A 23,983-nucleotide genomic window follows, 5' to 3' on the forward strand; every position below is an offset into this window, starting at 1 on the left:
AACTAACCTAGCCGCCAAAATAACTTCACAGGATATTTACTGTCAAAAATGTAAAGGTAACTTGACCGAATATGTATCTTCCAAAATGTAAATCTAATATTAACGAAATTGTAATATCGCTGTAAATGTACAGTCTCTTCTTCTGTTAACCGCATAGAACTTCCATGGTAATGCGGTATTAAAGAATAAAGTTATTATTATTATTATTAAAAACAGTAACACATGTCCTCTAATACAGTGCAAAATATAAAGACAGTAGATGTAAATTTGAAAAAACTGATACATAACAATCACCACTTTACAAATTAACAAATAAAAATAAAACAAATAATGAGAAATAAAAAAATACAATTTTATTGGACTAATCCCCGTAAGCTTGGTCCCCATCCCTGCAAACCAACTGATTCCATCCACACAAGCCTTGAATTGTTTATATTAAAGTATAAAAAGAAACAATATTCTGTACAATTGTCAATTTATAAATCAACGTCTTCTCCCCACTCTCTTCCCCATTTCCCTTCAGCATCCTCAGCCCACTCTCTCTCCACTTTCCTTCAGGGCACGCACATAAAAACAAGCAAGTAATTTTATATCATTTTCATTCTATTCATTCATAGAAATTAAAGTCTAGATAATGCCAGTCACATAACAAAACATGATTTTACAAAAATAATTCCCTGCACAGTCAAGCCTGCAAGGATTACTAGATGTCTTTCAGCAGCTCCCCTCCCTCCCTCCCCCTTACCTTTGTGGCCAAGTCAAAATGATCTACCAACAATAAAATTTTAAAAACACAAAGCACGCTGTACGCAGAGAAAATGTTAATTATCATTTATATTCCGTGGATTTTCAAAGAGGTCAAGGCAGATGACTTTATGCAATGTCACCTCAGTAACAACTATACAAAAATAGACAAATATTCCCCCTCCCTTTTTACTAAACCGCGATAGCGGTTTTTAGCGCAGGGAGCTGCGCTGAATGCCCCACGCTTCTCTCGACGCTCATAGGCTCCCTGCGCTAAAAAACACTATTGCGGTTTAGTAAAAGGGGGCCATAGTGCAAAATATAGAGAGCAGATATAAATTCTCAAAACGGACACATATTGATCACTAAGTTGAAAATAAAATCATTTTTCCTACCTTTTTGTCTGGTGATTTCATGAGTCTCTGGTCCTTCTTCTTTCTTCTCCTGCCCCCCCCTCCTCTTTCTTTCTCTCTCCCCCTGGCTCCCCTCTTTATTTCTGCCTTTCTTTCTCTCTCCCCTGGCCCCCCTCTTTATTTCTGCCTTTCATTCTCTCTCCCCTGGCCCCCCTCTTTATTTCTCTCTCCCCCTGGCCCTCCTCTTTCTTTCTGCCTTTCTATTTCTCCCCCTTGACCCCCTCTTTATTTCTGCCTTTCTTTCTCTCTCCCCCTGGTCCCCCTCTTTCTTTCTGCCTTTCTTTCTCTCTCCCCCTGACCCCCTCTTTCTTTCTGCCTTTCTTTCTCTCTCCCCCTGGCCTCCCTCTTTATTTTTGCCTTTCTTTCTCTCTCCCCCTAGCCCCCACAAAGCCATGGTGCCAATTTCTCCACTTCCATGATTCTTTCCCTACCCTCCCCCCCAAGCCAGCAGCCGATTTCTCCCTGCTCCTTCCCCCATGTCCTGATGTCCTGAACTTCATCGGGCAGCAGCAACATTCACAATTCACTGCTGTTGCCCGCTTCAGGCCTTCCTCTCTGTCGGGCCCTGTCTTCATGAAAACAGGAAGTAGGCAGGACCCGGCAGAGAGGAAGGCCTGAAGCCAGCAACAGCAGCAAATTGTAAAAGCTGCTGCTGCCCGAAGAAGGTAATGGAGTACTGAAGTTCAAGTTTCAAGTTTATTAGGATTTGATATACCGCTTATCAAGGTTATCTAAGCGGTTTTTACAATCAGGTACTCAAGCATTTTCCCTCTCTGTCCCGGTGGGCTCATAATCTATCTAACGTACCTGAGGCAGACCGCTTCTCCCCCCTCCCAGCCGAACCCCTACTGACCCTCCTATCTACCCCCCCCCAGTGAATCTTTCCGACCCTCCCAGCGAGAGCAGCAAACCTCCTTCCAGTAGCGTCAGCTGCTTCTCGGCTTTCTCCTCCCTCTGCCGCGTCACTGATGATGTCATCAGTGATGCGGCAGAGGGAGGAGAAAGCAGAGAAGCAGCTGACGCTACTGGACGGAGGTTTCCTGCTTTCGCTGGGAAGGTCGGAAAGGTTCACTTGGGGGGGAGAGAAAGGAGGGTCAGCGGGGGTTCGGCTGGGAGGGGGGAGAAGCAGTCTGCCTCAGGTACGTTAGATAGATTATGAGCCCACCGGGACAGAGAGGGAAAATGCTTGAGTACCTGATTCAGTACTGATTGAGTACTGAGCGGTCTGCTTCAGTGCTCCAAGGCCTGGCGCCATTACCTTTTTCGGTAATGGCGCCGATGCTGCTTTCGCTGGGAGGATGGGAGCGCAATAAGGACGGGGCCAGCTGTGCACCCCCCCTAAGGCTGCACCCGGGGCGGACTGCCCCCCCCCCTTGGTACGCTACTGGCTATTACACACATATACACACTTATTTAAATGACTCACTCTTTGCGAAATCCCGATTGGCTTTCCTTACAAGACACAATGACAAATGTAGCACCAGGAAAATTAACATCCATGCTGACTTTAGATTCTGAAATTGGGAAGTCTTCAGAAGGAAACTGTTCAGGAGCATTCTGAGGAAGAAAAAACACGTATACTTCTTGTAATTACAACAAAAAAACCTTGCAATTTTCTATTCTAAAATCTAGAAGGTTTATAATCACAAGAAAGTTATAAAAGGAACATAGTATACTTGTCATATTCATACACTTGAATGCAAAAAATAAAGGCTAACAAACAAACAAACAAAAAATACCTCCCCTTTTACAAAACTACAAAAGCAGTTCTTAGCACCAGCCGGCACGCTGAAAGCTCTGCGCTGCTCCCGACACTCAGAGTTCCTATGAGCGTTGGGAGCAGAAAAGAGCATTCAAGATATCCCTAATGAATATACAGCTCTAAAAACCGCTTCCTCAGTTTTGTAAAAGGGGGGATAATGTGATACCTTTCATTGGAAAAACTTAATACAGTAGACTCTCTGTTAATCGGAACTCAAGCAACCAGAAAAAAATAAAAGAAATACTGTAATACTTTAAATAAAATTGAAAATAAAATCAGTTTCCTATGGAAATTTAAATGTAAACTTGGCATGCCACACCTGAGTACGCCCACGCTTTGTTTACCACATGTCTGGTAGTTTGTCTGAACAGTTTATGGTATGGCATTAGTATGGCAGTTTATGGTATATTACTAGTCTTTAAGCCCCTTACATTAACAGGTGCTAGAATAGATGTGTATGTTTGTCTTTCTTTCTTTCTCTCTCCTTAGTCGCTGCCTGTCTTTCTTTTTTTGCTGTCTCTCTCTCTCCTTGGCCGCTGTCTGCTTTTTTTTCTTTTAATCTCTCTCCCTGGCCCCCTGTCCTTCTGTGTGTCTCTTTCACTCCCACCTACCTATCTTTCAGTGTGTGTGTCTCTATTTATATCAGTCTGTCAATTATCGTGCCCCTTCTCCCACCTACCATTTTTTTTTTTTAATCACGCGTTGTGTTGGAAAGGGCAATCGGCACACAGTAACCGCTACTGGATGCTTAACAGTTTCTCTGCCAGCCACAGAGCTACGGATCACACAGGTAGGAGTGCGCATGTGTGCTTAGGGTTTTATTATTAGTGATGGTTAGGCCTATTTTTAATAGCAACTCTCAAGCAACCAGAATCTACATTTATCCGGCATCTGTCAATGCCCATGGGTGTCAGTTAGCTGCACTCTGGATCTGAGGGGTCTGATACTTTTGTCATAATGTGTTAACATATCTTTCCTGTATTATCTGCTGGAACATCCTTGTACTTCGTTTCTTTTTGGTTGTTCGTTTTGTAGTTCTCGAAACCTTATTCAATGTCTCTCTTTCCTTTAGCCAATGGTATTTCTCCCCCTTTCCCCCATGTTTCAATGTTTTTAATATGTCATTTAAGTCCGTTGTCTAATTATGCCCCCCTTGATTTTATCTGTTCATAGAGTTTGTACACCGCTTAGCCAACTTTTTAAGCGATATATCAAATTTTAAATAATACTTGGAAAACTTTGAAACTAAAAAAATATGCCTCTAGCTAGGAACTCTCTCATACTGAACAAGTTTTTGGATAACTAACGGAATTCTTTGAGTTCATCCTGAGGGAGGAATTCCTCATACTCTGAAAAACTGTTTCAGCAATTCTATTTATGACCATGCGTTTACCAAAAGAATCTGGTGTTCTGGCTTACCTTCCTAGAAGAGCAGAGAATGACACAGGGACAAAGTTTGTCCCTGTCCCCATAGGCTCTGTCCTCATTTGTTTAAGTCTCAAACACTTATGATTTTTTTTATTTAAATTTTTTTATTAAAAGTATAAAAAGGGACAACATTCTGGTTTTGGTAATCCTGCCCAAAGATTCAGTTGCTTATGTTTTTACATCGTCTGGGAAGGTAATTTGATTGTCTTTCAGACATGGTTGTAGAAGAGAACCTAAACTGGGCAGTGAATTAATAGGCACCTTTTCCACTGATTTTTTAACTTGTCAAATTACACTTGTGGTAACTTTTGTGAACCATTTTACTTCCTTTTAGAAATGAAATAAAATGAAATAGAATAAACTGAATTTTCAAAGTGAAATACCACAGAGGCTTTCACTTTTAAAATGTGCTTTGTGCCTATGGGACTGAAAACAAAAAACATACCACATATGCTTTGGACTGCAAGCCCCCACACCACACTCCAGAATAGTAAAGTATAAGTAAAGCTATTAAAAATATACCAAATGAAATATCTGCAAATTTACCTGCAGGAAAGAACATATTTGTTTGGTTAGGTCCATTAGAGATTCTTCTCCCTGATGTAAAGTCCGCGTAATGGCTACAGTAAGCCATTCTCGGATAGCATGAGCATTGCCTTGGTAAAAAAGATCTGTGGAGGAACAGTTCTGGGAGTGGATGCTATGTTGCAGAGATTGGGCCAGAAGAATACTACTTGATCTGATGGTGCCATCTGTGAAGCAAAACCAAAATAGCATGTAGCATTTAATCAGCGACTCACTCATCCACTAAGAACTCATAAAAAAACAAAAAGGTCAAATAAAATCTTTAAGTGAAACATAAAACAAACTCCAGTGCAGGATTTAGCCTTCTTTCCAGGAACTGTCATGTTTTAGGAAACAGATGCCTCACCTTTGCAGTTTCTAGCAAGGTAGGATGTTTTTAAAGCTTTAAGGCAGTAGTCTCAAACTCAAACCCTTAGTGGGGCCACATTTTGGATTTGTAGGTACTTGGAGGGCTGCAGAAAAAATAGTTAATGTCTTCCTAAAGAAATGACAACTTTGCATGAGGTAAAACTCTATAGTTTATAAATCTTTCCTTTAACAGTTAAAGGAAAGATTTATAAACTATAAAGAGTTTTATCATATGCAAAATTGTCATTAACTATTTTTTCTGCGGCCCTCCAAGTACCCTAATTTTTCTGCAGCCCTCACATTTAAAGTTTAATATCTTTCCTTTCTCAAAACTGACACATTTCAATCACTATATTGAAAATAAAATCATTTTCCCTACCTTTGTTGGCTGGTGACTATTTTTCTGTGCTTTTAACTGTTTCCATAGCCTTCTTGTCCTTTGACTATTTTTCTCTCTGTCTTCACTTTCTGCCTTGCATCCATCTTTGGCATTAACTTAATATTCAATTTTTCTGCTTTCTTTACAAAATCTACATTTCTATGTCTTGTCTTACCTTCTATCTCTCTCTTCTTCCGTCCCTATTTCCATGGTCTGACATCTTTTTCTTTCCTTTCTCTCCCTCCCTCCTTCCTTCCTTCCTTTCCCCTGGTTTGGCATCTGCCTCCTTCCATCCCCCAACTTTTTATTTCTTTCACCCTGCCCCCTTCTTTCTCTCTCTCTCCGTGCCTCCTTTCTGTCTTTCTCTCTCCATGCCCCTTTCTGTCTGTGTCCCGTCTCCCTTCTTTCTTTCTGTCTCCCTGTCCCCCCCTTTCTTTCTTTATTTCTCCCTGCCCTCCTCCAAGCCACCACCATTGGGGAACAGGCCAGCACCGAGGTCTTAGCTCTCCCTGCTTATCTTCCCCAGCACAGAGCCGACCAATTCTCGCCACCCGAAGACAATTCTAACGTCGGAGAGGAAATTCCAGGCCAGCCAGGCAGCGATTGGCTGACCCGGAACTTCCTCCCCGACGTTAGAATTGACGTTGGGTGGCGAGAATTGGTCGGCTCCGAGCTGGAGAAGATAAGCAGGGAGAGCTAAGACCTCGGCGCTGGCCTGTTCCCCGATTGCGGTGGCTTGAGGGAGGGCAGTGAGAAGGGAAGGAAAGCAGATTGGGGACCCCTGCTTTAGGCAAGCTGCAGTCGTGGTGTGTACGCGATTGTCCTCTCCACAATCGGAAAACTTGTGAAGTGGAGAGGACAGATTGCGGGCCGCAAAATAGTCCCTGGGGGGGGGGGCCGCGTGTTTGAGACCGCTGCGGTAAGGTAATTAAAGTAGTTTCAAGGAAAATACAATTTTAAAAAAAATTTTGAGTCTGGGGGGCCAAAATCAAGCTATATTCTCCACCCTGTGCTTTATTACTCCTAAAGCAATGAATGTGTAGCTTGGAGTAGGGTGTTGAGGTTTTCAATTTATATTTAATCTTGTTCTATATTTTATTTTGTTTATTGCTTTGAATGTTTTGGAAATAGTAAAGTAAGAAAACGGGAATACAGTATACCCACTCCGTACTTAGACTAGCTTGCTGCACGCTAACTTAGACCAGCTTGCTGCACGCTAACTTAGATCAGATCCTTATATATATAAAACCTGTATATATATATATATATATATATATAAAACTGTACAGATAATTTCTCTACAGTTTGATCACCCATCTTCTACTTTTTCCAATTACTTTGTCTTTGCTATTTTTCTCAACTGCTCTCGCCCCCTCAACTACCTAATAAGATGTATATTATATGAACAGTGTTAGCATCATATCTATGTTATTTAAGCATGCCTGTTATTTTAGCATGCCTGTTAAGGTGCTCCCCTTGTACTATGCTGACACCTTGAGTATCATTTCAATGTCATTTGAATGTCCTTCTATGCTGTCTATTATGCTGTGTATCATTTGTATCCCGCTCACATTTATAGTATCTGTAGATAGTTGGGTTGCTTGTGGGCATGAGGATTGCCTGGCCACTTGCCTGCCTGGTGCGAAGGCGGTGGACCTCACGCATCACATAGATAGGATTTTAGATAGTGCTTGGGAGGAGCCAGCTGTCCTGGTACATGTAGGTACCAATGACATAGGAAAATGTGGGAGGGAGGTTCTAGAAGCCAAATTTAGGTTCTTTGGTAGAAAGCTGAAATCCAGATCCTCCAGGGTTGCATTTTCAGAAATGCTTCCAGTTCCACGCACAGGACCCAAGAGGCAGGTAGAGCTCCAAAGTCTCAATGCGTGGTTGAGACAATGGTGTAGGGATGGAACCAGGATGCTAGCACTAATGTTTAAAAAGGAGATAGAGCAGCTTTTAAACTGAGATGTGGGCGGAAAGCCGACAGTCGCCCAGGAACAGATGGTTTGGTGTGAGGTATCCTTGGAGGATACTATTGAAACAGGATATTTAGGGAGTCCCAGTAGAGAGGTTCCAATAATGGTGAAAGAAAGCCAGGAAGGTTTAAGAGGAAGGCAGCCTGTAGTTGCAAGGAAAAAATACAATTTAAAGTGTCTGTGTACAAATGCTTGAAGCCTAAAAATAAAATAAGAGAGTTAGAGTATATAGCCCTGAATGATGAGGTAGATATAATAGGCATTTCGGAGACCTGGTGGAAGGAGGACAATCAATGGGACACTGTGTTACCTGGGTACAAATTATATCGCAAGGATAGAGTAGATCAAACTGGAGGGGGGGGGGGTTGCGCTATATGTTAAAGAGGGAATTGAATCAAAACAAATAAACATTCTGCATGACATAGATAGCAGTGTGGAATCCTTATGGATAGAAATTCCATGTGTGAAGGGAAGGAATATAAAAGTAGGGTTATACTACTGTCCCCCGGGACAAAATGAGCAGACAGATGAAGAAATGTTTTCAGAGATTAGGAAAGCTGGAGAAATGGGCAACACTATAATAACGGGTGATTTCAATTACCGTACTCAAAATATCTAAGGTAAGGACATATATAATCTAATCTAATCTAAACCTTAAGTTTATATACCGCATCATCTCCATGAGAATCACTAGGATTCTCAAATTATGTCCTATCAGGAACCACAGGGGACCTCCCCAAGACACTGCAAGGCCCACTGCACTATACTCACACACACTGTGTACACACCCACTCAAACAAAAGAAAAAAAGGAGATAAAAGTGAAGAAAAAGCCTCAGTTCAGCTTCATATTGCAAAAAAACTCCACTTATAAGACCAAAGCAGGTAAAGTCACAAACACACGTGTGGCAACTTATCAGCAATGAGAAAAACACTGTAGGAGCCCTCAACAGAGCCACCCAAAATTATTAGCATGCCAAATTTCAAAGTTCAAGCGTGTGAGTAAAAAATGCAGTGCATCCTCAAAGTCTCAAACAAAGTCAACAGTGAGCAGAAAAAATGATTTCAATTACCCCAACACTGACTGGTTGAATGTTACATCGGGGAGTGCTAGGGAGGTAAAATTCCTAGATGTCATAAATGACTGCTTCTTGGAGCAACTGGTCTGGGAACCGACAAGAGGGGGTGCTATTTTGGATTTGGTCCTTAGTAGAATGCAAGACATAGTACAGGAGTTAACTGTGTTTGGTCCACTGGGAAATAGTGATCATAACGTGATCAAATTTGAGCTGATACCGGGAGTAATGTTGCAAAAGGAATCTACTGTAGGTGCGTTTAATTTTTGAAATGGCGACTATGATAAAATGAGGAAAATGGTAAAAAAGAAGCTAAAAAGGTCAGTTGCAAAGGTTAGGACTGTAAACCAGGCATGGATGTTATTGTGGAAGCCCAGACCAGATGTATTCCATGTTCATAAAGGTGGAAAGAAGAGGAAACGAGAACTGGCATGGTTAAAAGGTGAAGCGAAAGAGGCTATAAGAGCCAAAAAATCATTTAAAGAATGGAAAAAGGATCTGAATGAAGAAAAGAAGAAGAAACACAAGCACTAGCAAGTTAGATGCAAAGCATTGATAAAGACAGTTAAGAAAGAATATGAAGAGAAACTTGCATAAGAGGCAAAAACTCAGCAATTTTTTAAGGTACATCAGAAGCAGAAAACCTGTGAGGGAATCTGTGGGACTGTTGGATGATCAAGGAGCAAAAGGGGCGCTCAGGGAGGATAAGGCCATAGCGGAAAGACTGAATGAATTCTTTGCTTTGGTCTTTACGGAAGAAGATGTAAGAGATTTACCTGAACCATAAGAACATAAGAGATGCCGCTGTTGGGTCAGACCAGTGGTCCATCGTGCCCAGCAGTCCGCTCACGTGGCGGCCTTTTTGGTCAAAGACCAGTGCCCTGAGACTAGCCTTACTAGCGTACGACCTTGTTCAGTAGGAACTTGTCTAACTTTGTCTTGAATCCCTGGAGATTGTTTTCCCCTACGATAGCCTCAGGGAGAGCATTCCAGTTTTACACCACTCTCTGGGTGAAGAAGAACTTGCTTACGTTTGTACAGAATCTATCCCCTTTCAACTTTAAAGAGTGCCCTCTTGTTCTCCCTACCTGTCCTTATCTACTAAATCTATCCCCTTCAGTATCTTGAATGTTTCGATCATGTCCCCTCTCAATCTCCTCTGTTCTAGGGAGAAGAGGCCCAGTTTCTCTAATCTGTCACCGTACGGCAGCTCCTCCAACCCCTTAGTTGCTCTTCTCTGGACCCTTTCGAGTATTAATATGTCCTTCTTCATGTACGGCAACCAGTGCTGGACGCAGTACTCCAGGTGAGGGCGCACCATAGCCCGGTACAGCGGCATGATAACCTTCTCCGACCTGTTCGTGATCCCCTTCCTAATTATTCCTAGCATTCTGTTCGCCCTTTTTGCCGCCACTGCACAATGTTTGCATGGCTTCATCGACTTGTCGATCAGAACTCCCAAGTCCCTTTCCTGGGAGGTCTCTCCAAGTACCACCCCGGACATCCTGTACTCTTGCCTGAGATTTTTCTTACCGACATGCATTACTTTACATTTATCCACGTTGAATCTCATCTGCCATGTCGATGCCCATTCCTAGAGTCTGGTTATGTCATGTTGTAAATCTTCGCAATCCCCCGTGTCTTCACTACTCTGAATAACTTTGTGTCATCCGCAAATTTAATCACCTCGCTTGTCGTATCTATATCCAGATCGTTTATAAAGATGTTGAAGAGTATGGGTCCAAGCACCGAGCTCTGCGGCACCCCACTGGTGACGCTCTTCCATTCTGAGTATTGCCCATTCACCCCCACTCTCTGTTTCCTATGTTCCAGCCAGTTTTTAATCCACGTGAGTATTTCTCCCTCAATTCCATGGCTCGCAATTTTCTGAAGTAGTCGTTCATGTGGAACCTTCTCTAACGCCTTCTGAAAGTCCAGATATACAATGTCGACTGGGTCACCCGTATCTATCTGCCTGTTTACTCCCTTGAAGAAGTGCAGCAAGTTCGTCAAACAAGATATGCCCTTGCTGAAACCGTGCTGGCTGGTCCTCATCAGACCGTGTCCGTCAAGGTGATCAATGATGCGGTCCTTTATCAGTGCCTCTACCATCTTTCCGGGTACCGAGGTCAGACTAACCGGTCTGTAGTTTCCCGGATCTCCCCTCGAACCTTTTTTGAAGATCGGCGTAACATTCGCCACCTTCCAGTCCTCCTGAATCTTTCCCGTTTTGATTGACAGATTGGCTATTAGTTGAAGTAGCTCAGCTATGGTCCCTTTCAGTTCCTTGATGACCCTGGGATGGATGTCATCCGGTCCCGGGGATTTATCGCTCTTAAGCCTATCAATCTGCCTGTATACCTCTTCTAGGCTTACTGTCAACCCTGTCAGTTTCCTGTTTTCACTTCCAGCATATAACCTGGTGGGTTATATGCTGTGTACATCCTCTTTAGTAAATACAGATGCAAAAAATGTGTTCAGTCTATCGGCAATTTTTTTGTCCTCCTTTAGCGCTCCCTTTATTCCTTGGTCATCCAATGGTCCCACCGCTTCCCTCGCGGGTTGTTTTCCTTTAATATATCGAAAGAACGGCTTGAAATTTTTCGCCTCCTTGGCTATTCTTTCCTCGTAATCACTTTTTGCCACTTTTACTTGTGGCACCTGCGTTGATGTTGTTTGTGCTTATTCCAGTTTTCATCCGTTTTCGATCTTTTCCATTCCTTAAATGGGTTTTTTTTTTGTCTTTGATTGCTTCCTTAACTTCTACAGTGAGCCACGCCGGTTCTCTATTCTTTTTCCTCTTTGATCCCTTGTTGATACGTGGTATATATAGATTTTGCACCTCGGTGACCGTATCCTTAAAAAGAGACCAAGCTTGCTCTAGCGTTATTATATTGTTTATCCTTTTCTTAATTTTCTTCCCCACCATGCGTCTCATCCCTTCGTAGTTTCCTTTCCGGACGTTTAGGGCCATGACCGTTGTTCTGGGCTGACGTTTCGCCCCTATTTCCAGGTTGAAGCGGATCATACTGTGATCGCTGTTTCCCAGCATCTCTTCTACTTCTACATCCTGTGCCGGTCCTCGCAGCCCATTTAGAACTAAGTCCAGAATTGCATCTCCTCTTGTATTTCCCTTGACAAGTTGCTCCAGGAAGCAATCACCTACAGTATCTAGGAACTTGGTCTCTCTAGCACAGCTGGAGGTGCCTAGGTTCCATTCTATCCCCGGATAGTTGAAGTCGCCCATGACAACTGTTTTGCCTCCCTTGCAGTTGTGTTCAATCTCATCCGTCATTTCTTCAATTTCTTCTGACTGCCTTGGGGGTCGGTAGTAGATGCCTATCCTCATTTCTGGTCCATTTGTTCCTGGAATTTTGATCCATAGAGACTCTAACTTATCTGTCCATTGTGGCATGTTCTCTTCAGTAGATTCAATTCCCTCTTTAACGTATATGGCAATGCCTCCTCCCTTTTGAGCTACTCTGTCTCTGTGGTATAGTTTGTATCCCGGTAGCACTGTGTCCCAGACACTTTCATCAGTCCACCATGTTTCCGTGAATCCGATGTCATCCTTTTGTGTCACAGCTTCTAGTTCACCCATCTTATTTCTAAGGCTCCTTGCGTTTGTGTACATACACTTGAATTTGCAGCCTGTTCCCTTCTTGCATGTCCTTCCCTCTTGTGTCTCTTTCGGTCTGTCCTGTCCGCGATCTGGTGAGTCCTCCCCTCCATCTTCCTGCACGGTATCCTCCGGGTATACCGGTTCCCGAATCATCGACTCTCTCTCTTGGTCGACTGTCGGCTTTCCCCCTCTTCCTAGTTTTAAAAACTTCTCAACTTCTCTCTTGATGTTGCTTGCAAGTAGCCTCGTTCCGTCTCTGCTGAGGTGGGTCTGTCCTTCCTGAATAGCCTGTTCTTCCCCCAGAACGTTGTCCAGTTGCGCACGAAGTGGAATCCTTCTTCTTCACACCAGCGCCTCATCCATGCGTTGATTGCTTGCAGCTCCATCTGTCTCTTTTCATCTGCCCTGGGTACCTGTAGGATCTCCGAGAATGCTATCCTCTGTGTTCTGGTCTTCAGCTTCTCTCCTAGCATCCGGAACTGGTCCTTCAGTACTTCTCTGTTGTAGTTCCTGTTGCTCACGTTGTTCGTCCCCCACATGGATCACCACTGCCGTATCCTCTTCTTCCACACTATCGACAATCCTATCGATGCGGCTTACTATGTCTTCTACCTTAGCTCTGGGTAGACAGGTCACCAGTCGATCCAGTCTTCCTCCTGCTATGTGGCTGTCGACTTGCCTGATGATAGAGTCCCCCACGACGATTGCTGTCCTCTCTATCTTCTCTTGATTCTCCAGTCGCAGGTCCGTGTCCCTGGTGTATGTCCATCTCTCCAGTCGTAGGTCCGTGTCCTTTGTTGTTATCCATTTCCTCTCATCCTGGCGATTGTCTTCTTGTGTGTTCCCTATGCTGCTTTCAGATCCTGCTGCTGCGTCCTCCATTTCCTCCTGCTGTCTGTCCGTCTGCTGGTCCACAATCTCTGTAGGCGTATCCTGGCGGTCCCACTGTAGTTGGTGCTTTTCCACGGCCTCCCTGTATGCCTCTTCTATGAAGTTCTCCAGGTCCCGGACTTCTTCCTCGATGGTGTGCTCTGTCTTGATCATCTCTGTATCTCTGTCTTCCTCCTCCACTGCATGAAGTGCCTCCAGTTCCCATATTCTGCTCTCCAGGAGTCTGACTTGCTTCCTCAAGCTTTCCAGTTCTTCACATCGTGCGCATATGTAAGACTGCCTCCCAGAAGGGAGATAGTCATACATATGGCAGATGGTGCAGAAAACTGGGTAGCTCAACATCCTGCTTCTGTCTGCTGCCTCCCTTACTGCCCGCTTGCAGGTCTCCTGTGGATGTTTTCTGTGTCTGCTGTGGATGTCTACTGTGCCTGCTGTGTCTTCTATGTTCGCCTGGATGTGGGTCCTCTGTGCCCCCTGTGACTGCCTGTTTGTGTGCCTCTGTACCTGCTGGGTCCGCCTGGTTGACTGTCCTCTGCGTCTGCTGTGGTCTCCCTCTGCTCTTCCTTAGTGGTGGCTCTTCCCTTCTCAAGGCCCTTCGCAAAGGCGCTCTCGCTAAGGCGAGCGCCTTTGACGCTCGCCTTATGGCTGAGCGCCGTTAGCCCCTCCCTTTTTAAGGGGGAGCTCCGGGTCTTCTGCCGGTGATGTCAGGGGGTAGGCGGAGCTAACTCTCGCCTCAGCCCCTCACCCTCTGGCTTGTCTCCTGCTCCTTCCCTTCTGCCTCCACGTGTCTCCTCTTTCTCCTGCCTTCCGCTTCTCTCCTCAGCCCTCTCCTCTTCTGCCTGCCCCGATCTCAAAACAAGCTGGTTTTCAAGGGTGATAATGAAGAGGAACTGAAAGAAATCTCGGTGAATCTGGAAGATGTACTGAGCCAAACTGACAAGTCAAAAAGTGCTAAATTGCCATTCCCGGATGGTATACATCCCAGGATACTAAAAGAACTCACACATGAAATTGCTGACCTGCTGTTAGTGAGCTGTAACCTGTTGCTAAAATCGTCTATAGAACCTGAAGATTGGAGGGTGGCTAATGTTACGCCGACTTTTAAAAAGGGCTCCAGGGGAGATCCAGGAAATTATAGACCAGTAAGCCCCACTTCAGTGCTGGGCAAATGGTAGAAACAATTATAAAAAATAAAATTGTAAAACACGTAGACAAACATGATTTAATGAGACGGAGTCAACATGGGTTCAGCCGAGGGAGATCTTGCCTCACCAATTTGCTTGACTTCTTTGAAGGTGTGAACAAACATGTGGATAAAGGGGAGCCGGTTGATACAGTGTATCTAGATTTTCAGAAAGCTTTTGATAAAGTTCCTCATGGGAGGCTCCTGAGAAAATTAAAGTGTCATGGGATAGGTGGCAAAGTTCAGTTGTGGATTAGGAATTGGTTATCGGATAGAAAACAGAGGGTAGGATTAAATGGTCACTTTTCTCAATGAAGGAGAGTAAACAGTGGAGTGCCGCAGGGGTCTGTACTGGGACCGGTGCTATTTAACTTATTTATAAATGATATGGAAATTGTAACGACGAGTGAGGTGATTAAATTTGCAGATGACACTAAACTGTTCAAAGTTGTAAAAAGGCATGCAGATTGTGAAGAATTGCAGGCGGACCTTAGGAAATTGGAAGACTGGGTGTCCAAGTGGCAGATGAAATTTAATGTGGACAAATGCGGATCACGTGATGCTGTAGGCTGAGGCAGACGTGTGCTGCCTGAGCTTCTGGGCCCCGAGTCACTGAACCCCCTGCAAACCTGCCCTACACTGTGCACAAGCTCGCCGGGAAGTAATTCACTTCCATCTGCTAGCACATGGACAGATTTCTTTCTTCCCCAGCGTCTCAGATGGCAACTCGAACTGCGAAAATAGACCGCAATCGGCAGCCGCTGGGGGGCAGACAAAATGGCATCGGGTACTCCAGCCGAGATCAGCCAGCTCGCACTTGAGGCGCTGCGGGACATCACGCAGGCAGTTACAATGGCGGTGCAGCCGGGCATTGATCGTCTGTCCGAACAATTACAACGTCTGGAAAATATGATAGCGGACACTAACCACCGCACCACGGAAGTAGAAACCCGTGTGTCCACATTGGAAGATACACAGAGGGCATAGGAAAAACTTTTGCAAGACCTGCGGGATCTCTCACGTGCTCAAGCAGATCGGCTTGAGGATTTGGAAACAGTTCCCGCAGGTCTAATCTTCGCTTTCTTGGCATTCCAGAAACGGTGTCTGGGACTGCCTTATTGCAGGCTATGGAAACATGGTTGTCTGCTACCATCCCCATGCGGGATGGATTAGGCCTCTTATGCCAGGAATGGGCACATCGTTTGGGCAGTGTCAGGTCAAAAGCGCGCCGGGACAAAGGCGCGCCCAGACAATTGAGCACAGCGCGTGCCGCCGCGCCACTCTAAATTACTGTTTTTAGCGCTCCGACGGGGGGGGCGTGGGGGGGGAACCCCCCCACTTTACTTAATAGACATTGCGCCGAGTTGTGGGGGCGTTGTGGGGGGTGTGGGGGGTTATAACCCCCACATTTTACTGAAAACTTCACTTTTTCCCTGTTTTTAGGGAAAAAGTTCAGTTTACAGTAAAATGTGGAGGGTTACAACACCCAAAACCCCCCATAACGTCGGCGCGATGTCTATTAAGTAAACTGGGGGGTTCCCCAATAAAAACCCCCGTCGAAGCCCCTAAAAACTGTAATTTAGAACAGCGCGGCAGCGCGCGCTGTGCTCAATTGGCGGCGCGCGCTTTTGTCTTTCACACCGTTGTCTATGAACCCGTTTGGAAGAGAGCACACCCGAGAGGCATGTCCAAGGATGGTTATTGTCAAATTGCTTAATTATAATCATAAAGTGGAAACACTGCGAAAATATAAGCAGATTCGGGTCTCTTTGAAATATGATGAATCGGAAGTGCAAATTTTTCAGGATTGTTCGGCGGCGCTGACTGAAAAAAGAAAATTGTTTTACCCGCTTTGTTCCACCTTGGCGGAAAAAAAGATGCGGTTTGTGTTTGCCTACCCGGCTGTTTTGCGCATACATCACCAAGGCCAGTGGCATACATTTGATTCTTCTCTGGAGGCAGCTTACTACCTGAACACACATGTGCTCCACTCACAGGATCTCCCTTAATTGAGTTGGGTGGCATGCAGTGCTCCCTCTAAGCGGGCGGGTGTTGTGAGCAAACTTTTTTTGCTGTGAGCTAAAAATATCGGGCGCCAGCAAGTTATGAGCCAACTCGCCCGATTCTCCTCTCGCCGCCCTGCCATCTGCCGTACGCCGTGCGCTGTGACGAGAAACTTGTGCGCTGCGATGTAATATTTTGTGCGCCTGCGCACGCCAGCGCAGCTTAGCGGGAACACTGGCATGGTTTGTTACTATTTTTTGCTGATTGTTTAGACCCCAATCCTGTTTTCGGAGGGGTTTACGGCAGCGCTGCTTTACTTATTACTTCTGTTATTCCAACTGATTTTGTGGTTTGTGTTCTCTCCTGTGTATATTTTGTTAACATTGTATTAGAACTGTTTTGATTGCTGAGGTTTAGTTCAACCTCCATTTATTGTTTTGGCTGTGACATTACAGACTCATGAGGAGATCCTGTTTTTGGTCTGGATGGGGACTCGGGGAAGCACCTTTTCGTGATCTTTCACACCTCTAGAACCACTTTGGTGTGGGTCTATAGCTATGATAGACTAGGAATGTGGGATCGGGGACAGGAAGGGAGGAGGGGAGTGGGGGTTGGGATTGGGGGTAATAACATTTTGACCATGTGGCGGTTTGTGACCTTCTATAGGATATGTGAGTTGGAGGGTCCTGATAATGATGCTGGAGGGTCTTTATCTGATGATCTGGAGGTCGGGAAGGTGTGGGCCCCGCTCTTATTTTTGCTGTCCAGGTTAGGCTGGGAACCTGTGATGGCTCTACAATGTTTCAGAAGCTACTATTTGGACAGGTATTTTATACCCTAATTAGGCTAAGGCCGCTACACTGAGAATTATATCCTGGAATGTGTCGGGTATCACTTCCCCTATTAAGAGAACAAAAATTTTAACCCAGTTGAATAGTCATAAGGCTGACATAATATGCTTGCAGGAAACCCGCCTGACTGATCTAGAACATTCCAAGTTGGGGAGAGCCTGGGTGGAGGTGGTTTATGCAGCATTCTCCCCACAGGAGTGGGTGTAGAGATCTTAATTCGTAAATCCTTGCCCTGTAAAGCTCGGGTAGTAGACAGCGATCCTCAGGGAAGATACTTATTGTTGTATTTGACGATGGGAATATATTTGTTTTACCTTTTGAATGTTTATGCTCCCAACGTCTATGACCACTCCTTTTTTGAAAGAATTACAGCCCTGTTGTTAGAACAAGTGGTAGACCCGATATTTCTGGCGGGTGACTATAATCAAGTATTAGATTTGCATTGTGACCGCTCCTCACCGGGGTTATCTATAGGGGGTGTGCAGACACGAGGTATTCCGTATCTCTGTGCTGCCTTGGACTTGGTTGAACCGTGGCATCTACTACATCCGACAGAAAGGGACTATACACATCGTTCGCAGGCACATGGAACACTTTCTAGAATAGATTACATTCTCACCACAAGCCGAGCCTTTCTTAGTGTAGATTCTGCAGTCATAGGCCCTGCGGTGATATCAGATCACACATTGATTTGGATAGATGTGAATGTGGGCTCGGGTTTGCGTGGCCCGGCCCGTTGGCGTTTCCGTGATGTCAGGGGCGGGACTGCGGCAGAGGGAACATGCTGGAGACTGACGGCAGCCTGCTAGGTTTGCTCTTCAGGCTGCCGTAATTAGCTTGTTGATCCTTGATAAGCGGCAGCAGCACTTTTCAAGGTGAGACTAAGGGGGAAGAGCAGGAGAGCAGAGTGAGAGCTGTATCGGGCATGGGCCGCAGTGAGAGCTGTTTTGGGCCGTATGTTGTACAGGGCTGTTATAGACCTTTATCATATCTTCCCTGAGCTGTCTCTTCTCTAAGGTAAAGAACACTAGCTACTTTAGTCTTTCCTCATAGGGAAGTTGTCCCATCCCCTTTATCTTTTTTGTCGCCCTTCTCTGTACCTTTTCTAGTTCTGCTAAATCTTTTTACAGATGCAGTGACCAGAATTTCAGACAGTATTCAAGGTACAGTCACACCATGGAGCGATACACTTAGGCATTATTAACTTTCTTATTTTTGTTTTCTATTCCTTTCTAATTCTGAGGATTCTATTCAGTTCATGTTGGCCCTATTACTAGAATTCAATTTATCATCTAAGTTTATCTCACTGACTGAATTTATGCTTATATTTGATCATATAACTAACTATTAGTATGCTGTTAAAAATGATTGTTTTTTATTAAGCTGTTCACCATCTTGGGTGAATCTTAAATATTTTCATAAAGGCAGTTAATAAATAGAAAGAATGAAATAAATGAATGAATAGTAGGATTTCACTTCTTCTTTTCAATATCTTCTTTATGACACACATGGAGGGGGGTAGTGAAAATAATTTTTACACAATATGCTATAATATGATATACAATATGTAATGTATGATTGGAAAGTACTTGAAGGGTGGGGGGAGGGAGAGGGGATAAAAATATGTTTAGAATATTATGTATTAGATATAAAAGTGATATTGTGTATTCATTAATTGTATTTCAATATTTTGTACACTTCATGTAAAATTTGAAAATGAATAAAAATTATAAATGAAAAAAAAAAAAAAAAGAAAGAATGAAATAAAAAAGAACAAAAGAAAGAGTTAAACAAATACTATAATTCCATTTTTATATTGTATTTTACCAGGAAGGGGTGGTGCCAGAAACTGATTTGATAGCAGCTGCAGATGCTCCAGAGTAATATCACGAATTGCAGGAATATGGAATAATCGTGTGAAAGTATGTGGTGACTTTGGTGCAAAGATGCTGAGCAGAGCTATGCGGCAATACAGTCTGGAAAGAGATGCTTCACATCTCAGCAGCTCTCTGTAATTAAGATGACATTTTTAAATGGCACATAAATGGTAAATTTTCAACAGGATGTTTATCAATGCATTACCATGCTTTACAGCCCCCACAAATACTTGGCATCCTAACACACTGTGCTTTAATAAATATTGGCCTGTTATAAGACTTAAAATGCATGTATTTTTGCACAGTGTTAATAATAGCATAACATGCTTGCCTGCATGAAAATGAAATTTACACAAGCAGCTTTTAAAAGCATAGCTCCCATGCACATTGTAAAAGTACAGGCCTAGTTTCAGGTAATTTAAAATATAATCATGGGAATACAGTCATTCTACCTTTCTACCTCTTTACTGTTGACCAAAAGGCTGCTTAACTTGGTCAGTGGGACAGGAGAGATCTATCCAGGGGAGAAGATTCCCACTCTGCAGTTACAAATTAGTTAGACACAAAGACTATTTAACTCGTATAATGATTCAGTATCAGATTCATTAATAAAAAGATGAAAACAAAATCAGTATTTGTAACCGGAAGTGTAAATGCCCCTCGTCTGCTGTCTACCTTTCAGGCTATTACATTTATAGCTTCCTTTACATCACATCTGTTGATTTGCATAATTGAATAACGTACTAGCAAGCTTTACCACATGGTCTTAACCAAAAGCTGAGTTGGTAAACAACAAACATCATCTATATTACTTCCTCTTTAAATTGCTTATGTACATTTATTTTTATTAATCAAAGCTTTTAATTATCTCATCCCTTACTTCATCTTACCTTAACTATTCCTATATCTTAATCCTTTCATAACATTACATACCTGTATTACCATATCTTTCTGTTAGAATGTTGGTATACACACATATATAACTCTTATCCCTAGTTCATTAACAAGCACTGTTTCTTCAATCAGTATTTTATATTTACCACTCTGAAGCATGATATAGTCAATCTACTTTCTATCTTAACTTTTAATCTATAATTTCTCTTAATCAAATATGAAACTTTAATTTGATTCTTCCTACATATAACTCACAATGTAATTAAGACCCTTAACACTAGGTGACAGTAGTAATCTTCACAATATTTTGTACTTTTCTTGTTTTTCTTATTATTCTTTTGAACCCTATGAAACACCATGCTATTTATCTTTTTGGGGAAATATCTTAAGGAACATCTGGACCTCGCTTCCCTTTTAGCCAACAAACCTAACCATATTTTATGAAACCTTTACTGTTGACAACTTCTATTTTCTTGAAACTATATCTATATCTTTAGTTAGTTAGTGTGCCATTGATTCATGTTCAAGTCCTAGCGACCTGATGAATTACAGATCTAAAAATAAATCTGTTTTGTGCTGGTCTGGTAAGGTCCTCCAGTGTCATCCCCATGGTTGCTTTCAATGAATCCAGCCATCTGATTGCAGGTTGCCCTCTTTGCCTGGCTCCTTCAATCTTGCCAAACATGATGTCCTCTCCAATGATCTTTCTCTTCTAACAGTGTAACCAAAATAAGACAGTCCTATCTATCATTTGGGCTTCAAGTGACATAGCTAGTTTCATCTCTTCCAGAATCGATTTGTTAGTCCTTCTGGTAGTCTACAGCATGCATAATCCTTCTCCAACACCAAAGCTTGGACGAGAGAGAAGCAGAAGGGGGCAAAACCGTTGCTGCCGCACAAGCGAAGACATCGAGGGCAACCCCCCCTCCCCCCCTGGATTGGACCGCGTGATCCTTGATGCCTCACTGCGATGACAAGACCATTCACCGCTCCACGGGGCGGTGAATGGCCTTGTCCCCGTCCCCGCAGAGGCTGCTATTTTTCATTCCCCGTTTTGGCGGGTTACCTGCGGCTAAACGCGGTAGCCGCGGGTAAACCGCCACCGTGTCATTCTCTATTTAACACCCCCGAGGTCGGACGGATCCCCAAACAAGACCCGTCCAAGCTACTTCTGGCAAAAAAATGGAACCCAGGAGTCCGAAACAAATTCCAACAGCACTAAGAGGGGAGCTGAATTATTCTTACCACATGCTGGAGACTGAGATAGACTACATTAGTAGGGGGGAGTCTATCCTAATATACAAGTTTTGGTCTGAGTTTCCACCTGCTGGTCATAGTAAGGTATAAACCATTCTTAAGGACTATACCGGTCTACCAGGCGCTGCAGAAGAGGGAATGTCTTGGCAAATATGTTGGCAGAAAACTTGGTAAATTGGCTGAGGTACCTTTGAAGATATGGTCTAAGCTCCGATTGCTGGATTACACTGGAAATTTAGTATTAGCCAAGAGAGACTGGTTAAATGGGATTCATAGTAGCTTGGAGCATGATTGTGGGCAGCAGAAAATAAATTGAAGCTGTTGCTTCAGAGGTTACCTGAACTTTATTAGCAGATGGAACAATTGACTGATATCAGATACCAACACTGTTGCAAAGATGCTGAAAAATGGTGTCAATCAGTTCCATAAGGGGGGAGGGGTAGGACAAGGGTAGAACGTCACTTTTGGGTTGGGGGGTTAAAGATATGAGGAGGTTGTTTGTGGGGTGGGAAGTGTTCTTGTTTTCATGCTACATGGGCTTTGATTCTGTGTTCAGTATTATCATGTTATAATTCCAATTTGTATTAAAAAGTAAAATAAAATTGTATAAAATAAAATAAAAAAAAACTCTCGTACGATGAACATAATACTAAGACATTTTAATAGATTTGACAGAAAGAAAAATTAGTTTGGCTATTTTTTTTTACTGTTCATAATATAAACTCAAAAAGCCTCTTCAGCCAGGAAACTTCTTTTAGCCACTAAGCATTAAAAACCCCTTGCATTCCCATTTACCTGTGAATCTGAATATTTGTACTGTCCATTGAAACCAGTCCATTTGCTGCAGTCCTTCTATACCCTGCGGGAGGTCTCTCGAGCATATCTATAGGATACCAGTATCTGACCAGCACGCCTTCACTTCTAAGGTAAGTTTCTACTTGTACCAACTCATTTACCTGAAATCATAAAATAAATATCTTGTTTGGATACTTACTTCAAGACACATTAGAACACATCTGGAATTAAGATGTCATTTAAGAGGTAATTTTACAAAGGTATGTCCAAGAATACAATTAGTTTTACACATAAAAAAGATCTTTTATAAAATTGTGCAGTCATATATGTGCACTAAGATGCTGCGTGCTTACATATGTGTAGCACAGGCATTTTTAGGAGTGTGGGAGGTCAGTTTTGGGTGGTTATTTTGTAAAAGCACATAGCTGCCTACGTTGTTTTTTGTGGGTTTAAAAAAAAAAAAATAAACTAGGCATCTTTTTGGACTTTTCCTATAGGCATCCTATTATAAAGTTACTTCTCACAAATTGCTCTATAGTCTTTCATCACTTCAACTATGCTATTCCAGAAGAATCTTACACATAGGGCAGGCCCTGGTTTCTCTTGGTGCCAGAAGGAAGCGTGCATTGAAAACATGAAACATGGAGACATGATAGAAACCTTCAAGATCCTGAAGGGCATAGAAAAAGTAGACAGGGACAGATTTTTCAAATTATGGGGAACCACAAGTACAAGGGGGCACTCGGAGAAATTGAAAGGGGACAGGTTTAGAACAAACGCTAGGAAGTTCTTTTTCACCCAGAGGGTAGTGGATACATGGAACGCACTTCCGGAAGCTGTGATAGGCAGGAGCACGTTATAGGGCTTCAAAGAAGTTTTGGATAGGTTCCTAGAGGACAAAGGGATTGAGGGGTACAGATAGGAGTAGAGGTAGGTTATAGGGATAGTCAGGGACCACTGCTCAGGCAATAGGCCTGATGGGCCGCCGTGGGAGCGGACCGCTGGGTGAGATGGACCTCTGGTCTGCCTCAGCGGAGGCAACTTCTTATGTTCTTAGTAGTAAATATTGTACATGATTTTTTATTATTATTATTGTAAAAAATATTATATATAAATAAAGAAATCTAAGTGGCACTAGCAATTTTCTATTAAAAAGAAAATTATATAATGTTAAGGTACTACCACTGGACATACACAATGCTGTACAGTGGTGATAAGTATTCAAGCTTGACATATTTCTTCCCTAAAGAGCTTACCATCTAATTGGGCATATGAGGCAATGGAAGATTAAGTCCGATTTACTCTGTCACATAGTGTATCGGTAAAAGCAGCGACTGGACCCTGACTTCCCTAGTTCTCAGCTCTAATCACTAGACCATTCCCTCTGTAAATCAGTTTAACCAAGACATTCTTGACAGATTTTCTTAATGTAACAAAAGGTTTCTCACTGAATCTACATCCAGGACAACTCCATGCAGAGCAAAGGTCTTCAGCATCCCTCGAATGGCAAATTTAGGTAACGCAGTCCCAACTGCATTGCTGGTTACATTATTACTGTCTGGCGATCTAATCACCACGGTGAGCCCTAGGAACCAAGGGGACAAAGTTAACATTGTAAGTACTTTGTGTATTTCAATGTGCATGTATTGAATGGTGTTTTAGTATATCCAATGGCTGCCCTCCTCACAAGTGAGGATGTGTGTACAGTCTCATAGTGGTATGTTGTAGGTAGAAATGACTGGCATGCCTTTGGGGGGGAGGATTTCTAACATTCACTTCACAGAAATATAATTTCAGATCACAGATGGCTTCCTGCACTGTTGCTAAAGAATAATAAAATGCCAATACAGATACTGTCAATTAACATGGCTTTTTCACTTTTAAAGATCACTTGCA

The 23,983-nt window shown here is 43.1% G+C and overlaps 1 protein-coding gene across 4 annotated transcripts in view; it reads right to left on the minus strand.

Moving 5' to 3' along the window:
• The window catches only part of HECTD4 (HECT domain E3 ubiquitin protein ligase 4), a 492,696-nt gene that overhangs the window by 97,853 nt on the left and 370,860 nt on the right, over nt 1-23,983 (minus strand). For all 4 annotated transcript variants that reach the window (XM_033956861.1, XM_033956860.1, XM_033956862.1 and 1 more), the window contains 5 exons: nt 23,536-23,672; nt 22,088-22,248; nt 19,092-19,273; nt 4,894-5,099; nt 2,584-2,714 (listed from right to left, as the gene is read on the minus strand). In XM_033956861.1, coding sequence (XP_033812752.1) covers nt 2,584-2,714; nt 4,894-5,099; nt 19,092-19,273; nt 22,088-22,248; nt 23,536-23,672 — 817 coding nt within the window. The remainder of the gene's footprint in view (nt 1-2,583; nt 2,715-4,893; nt 5,100-19,091; nt 19,274-22,087; nt 22,249-23,535; nt 23,673-23,983) is intronic.

The sequence above is a fragment of the Geotrypetes seraphini genome, chromosome 8 (assembly GCF_902459505.1).
Source record: "Geotrypetes seraphini chromosome 8, aGeoSer1.1, whole genome shotgun sequence".
Taxonomy (NCBI): Eukaryota; Metazoa; Chordata; class Amphibia; order Gymnophiona; family Dermophiidae; genus Geotrypetes; species Geotrypetes seraphini.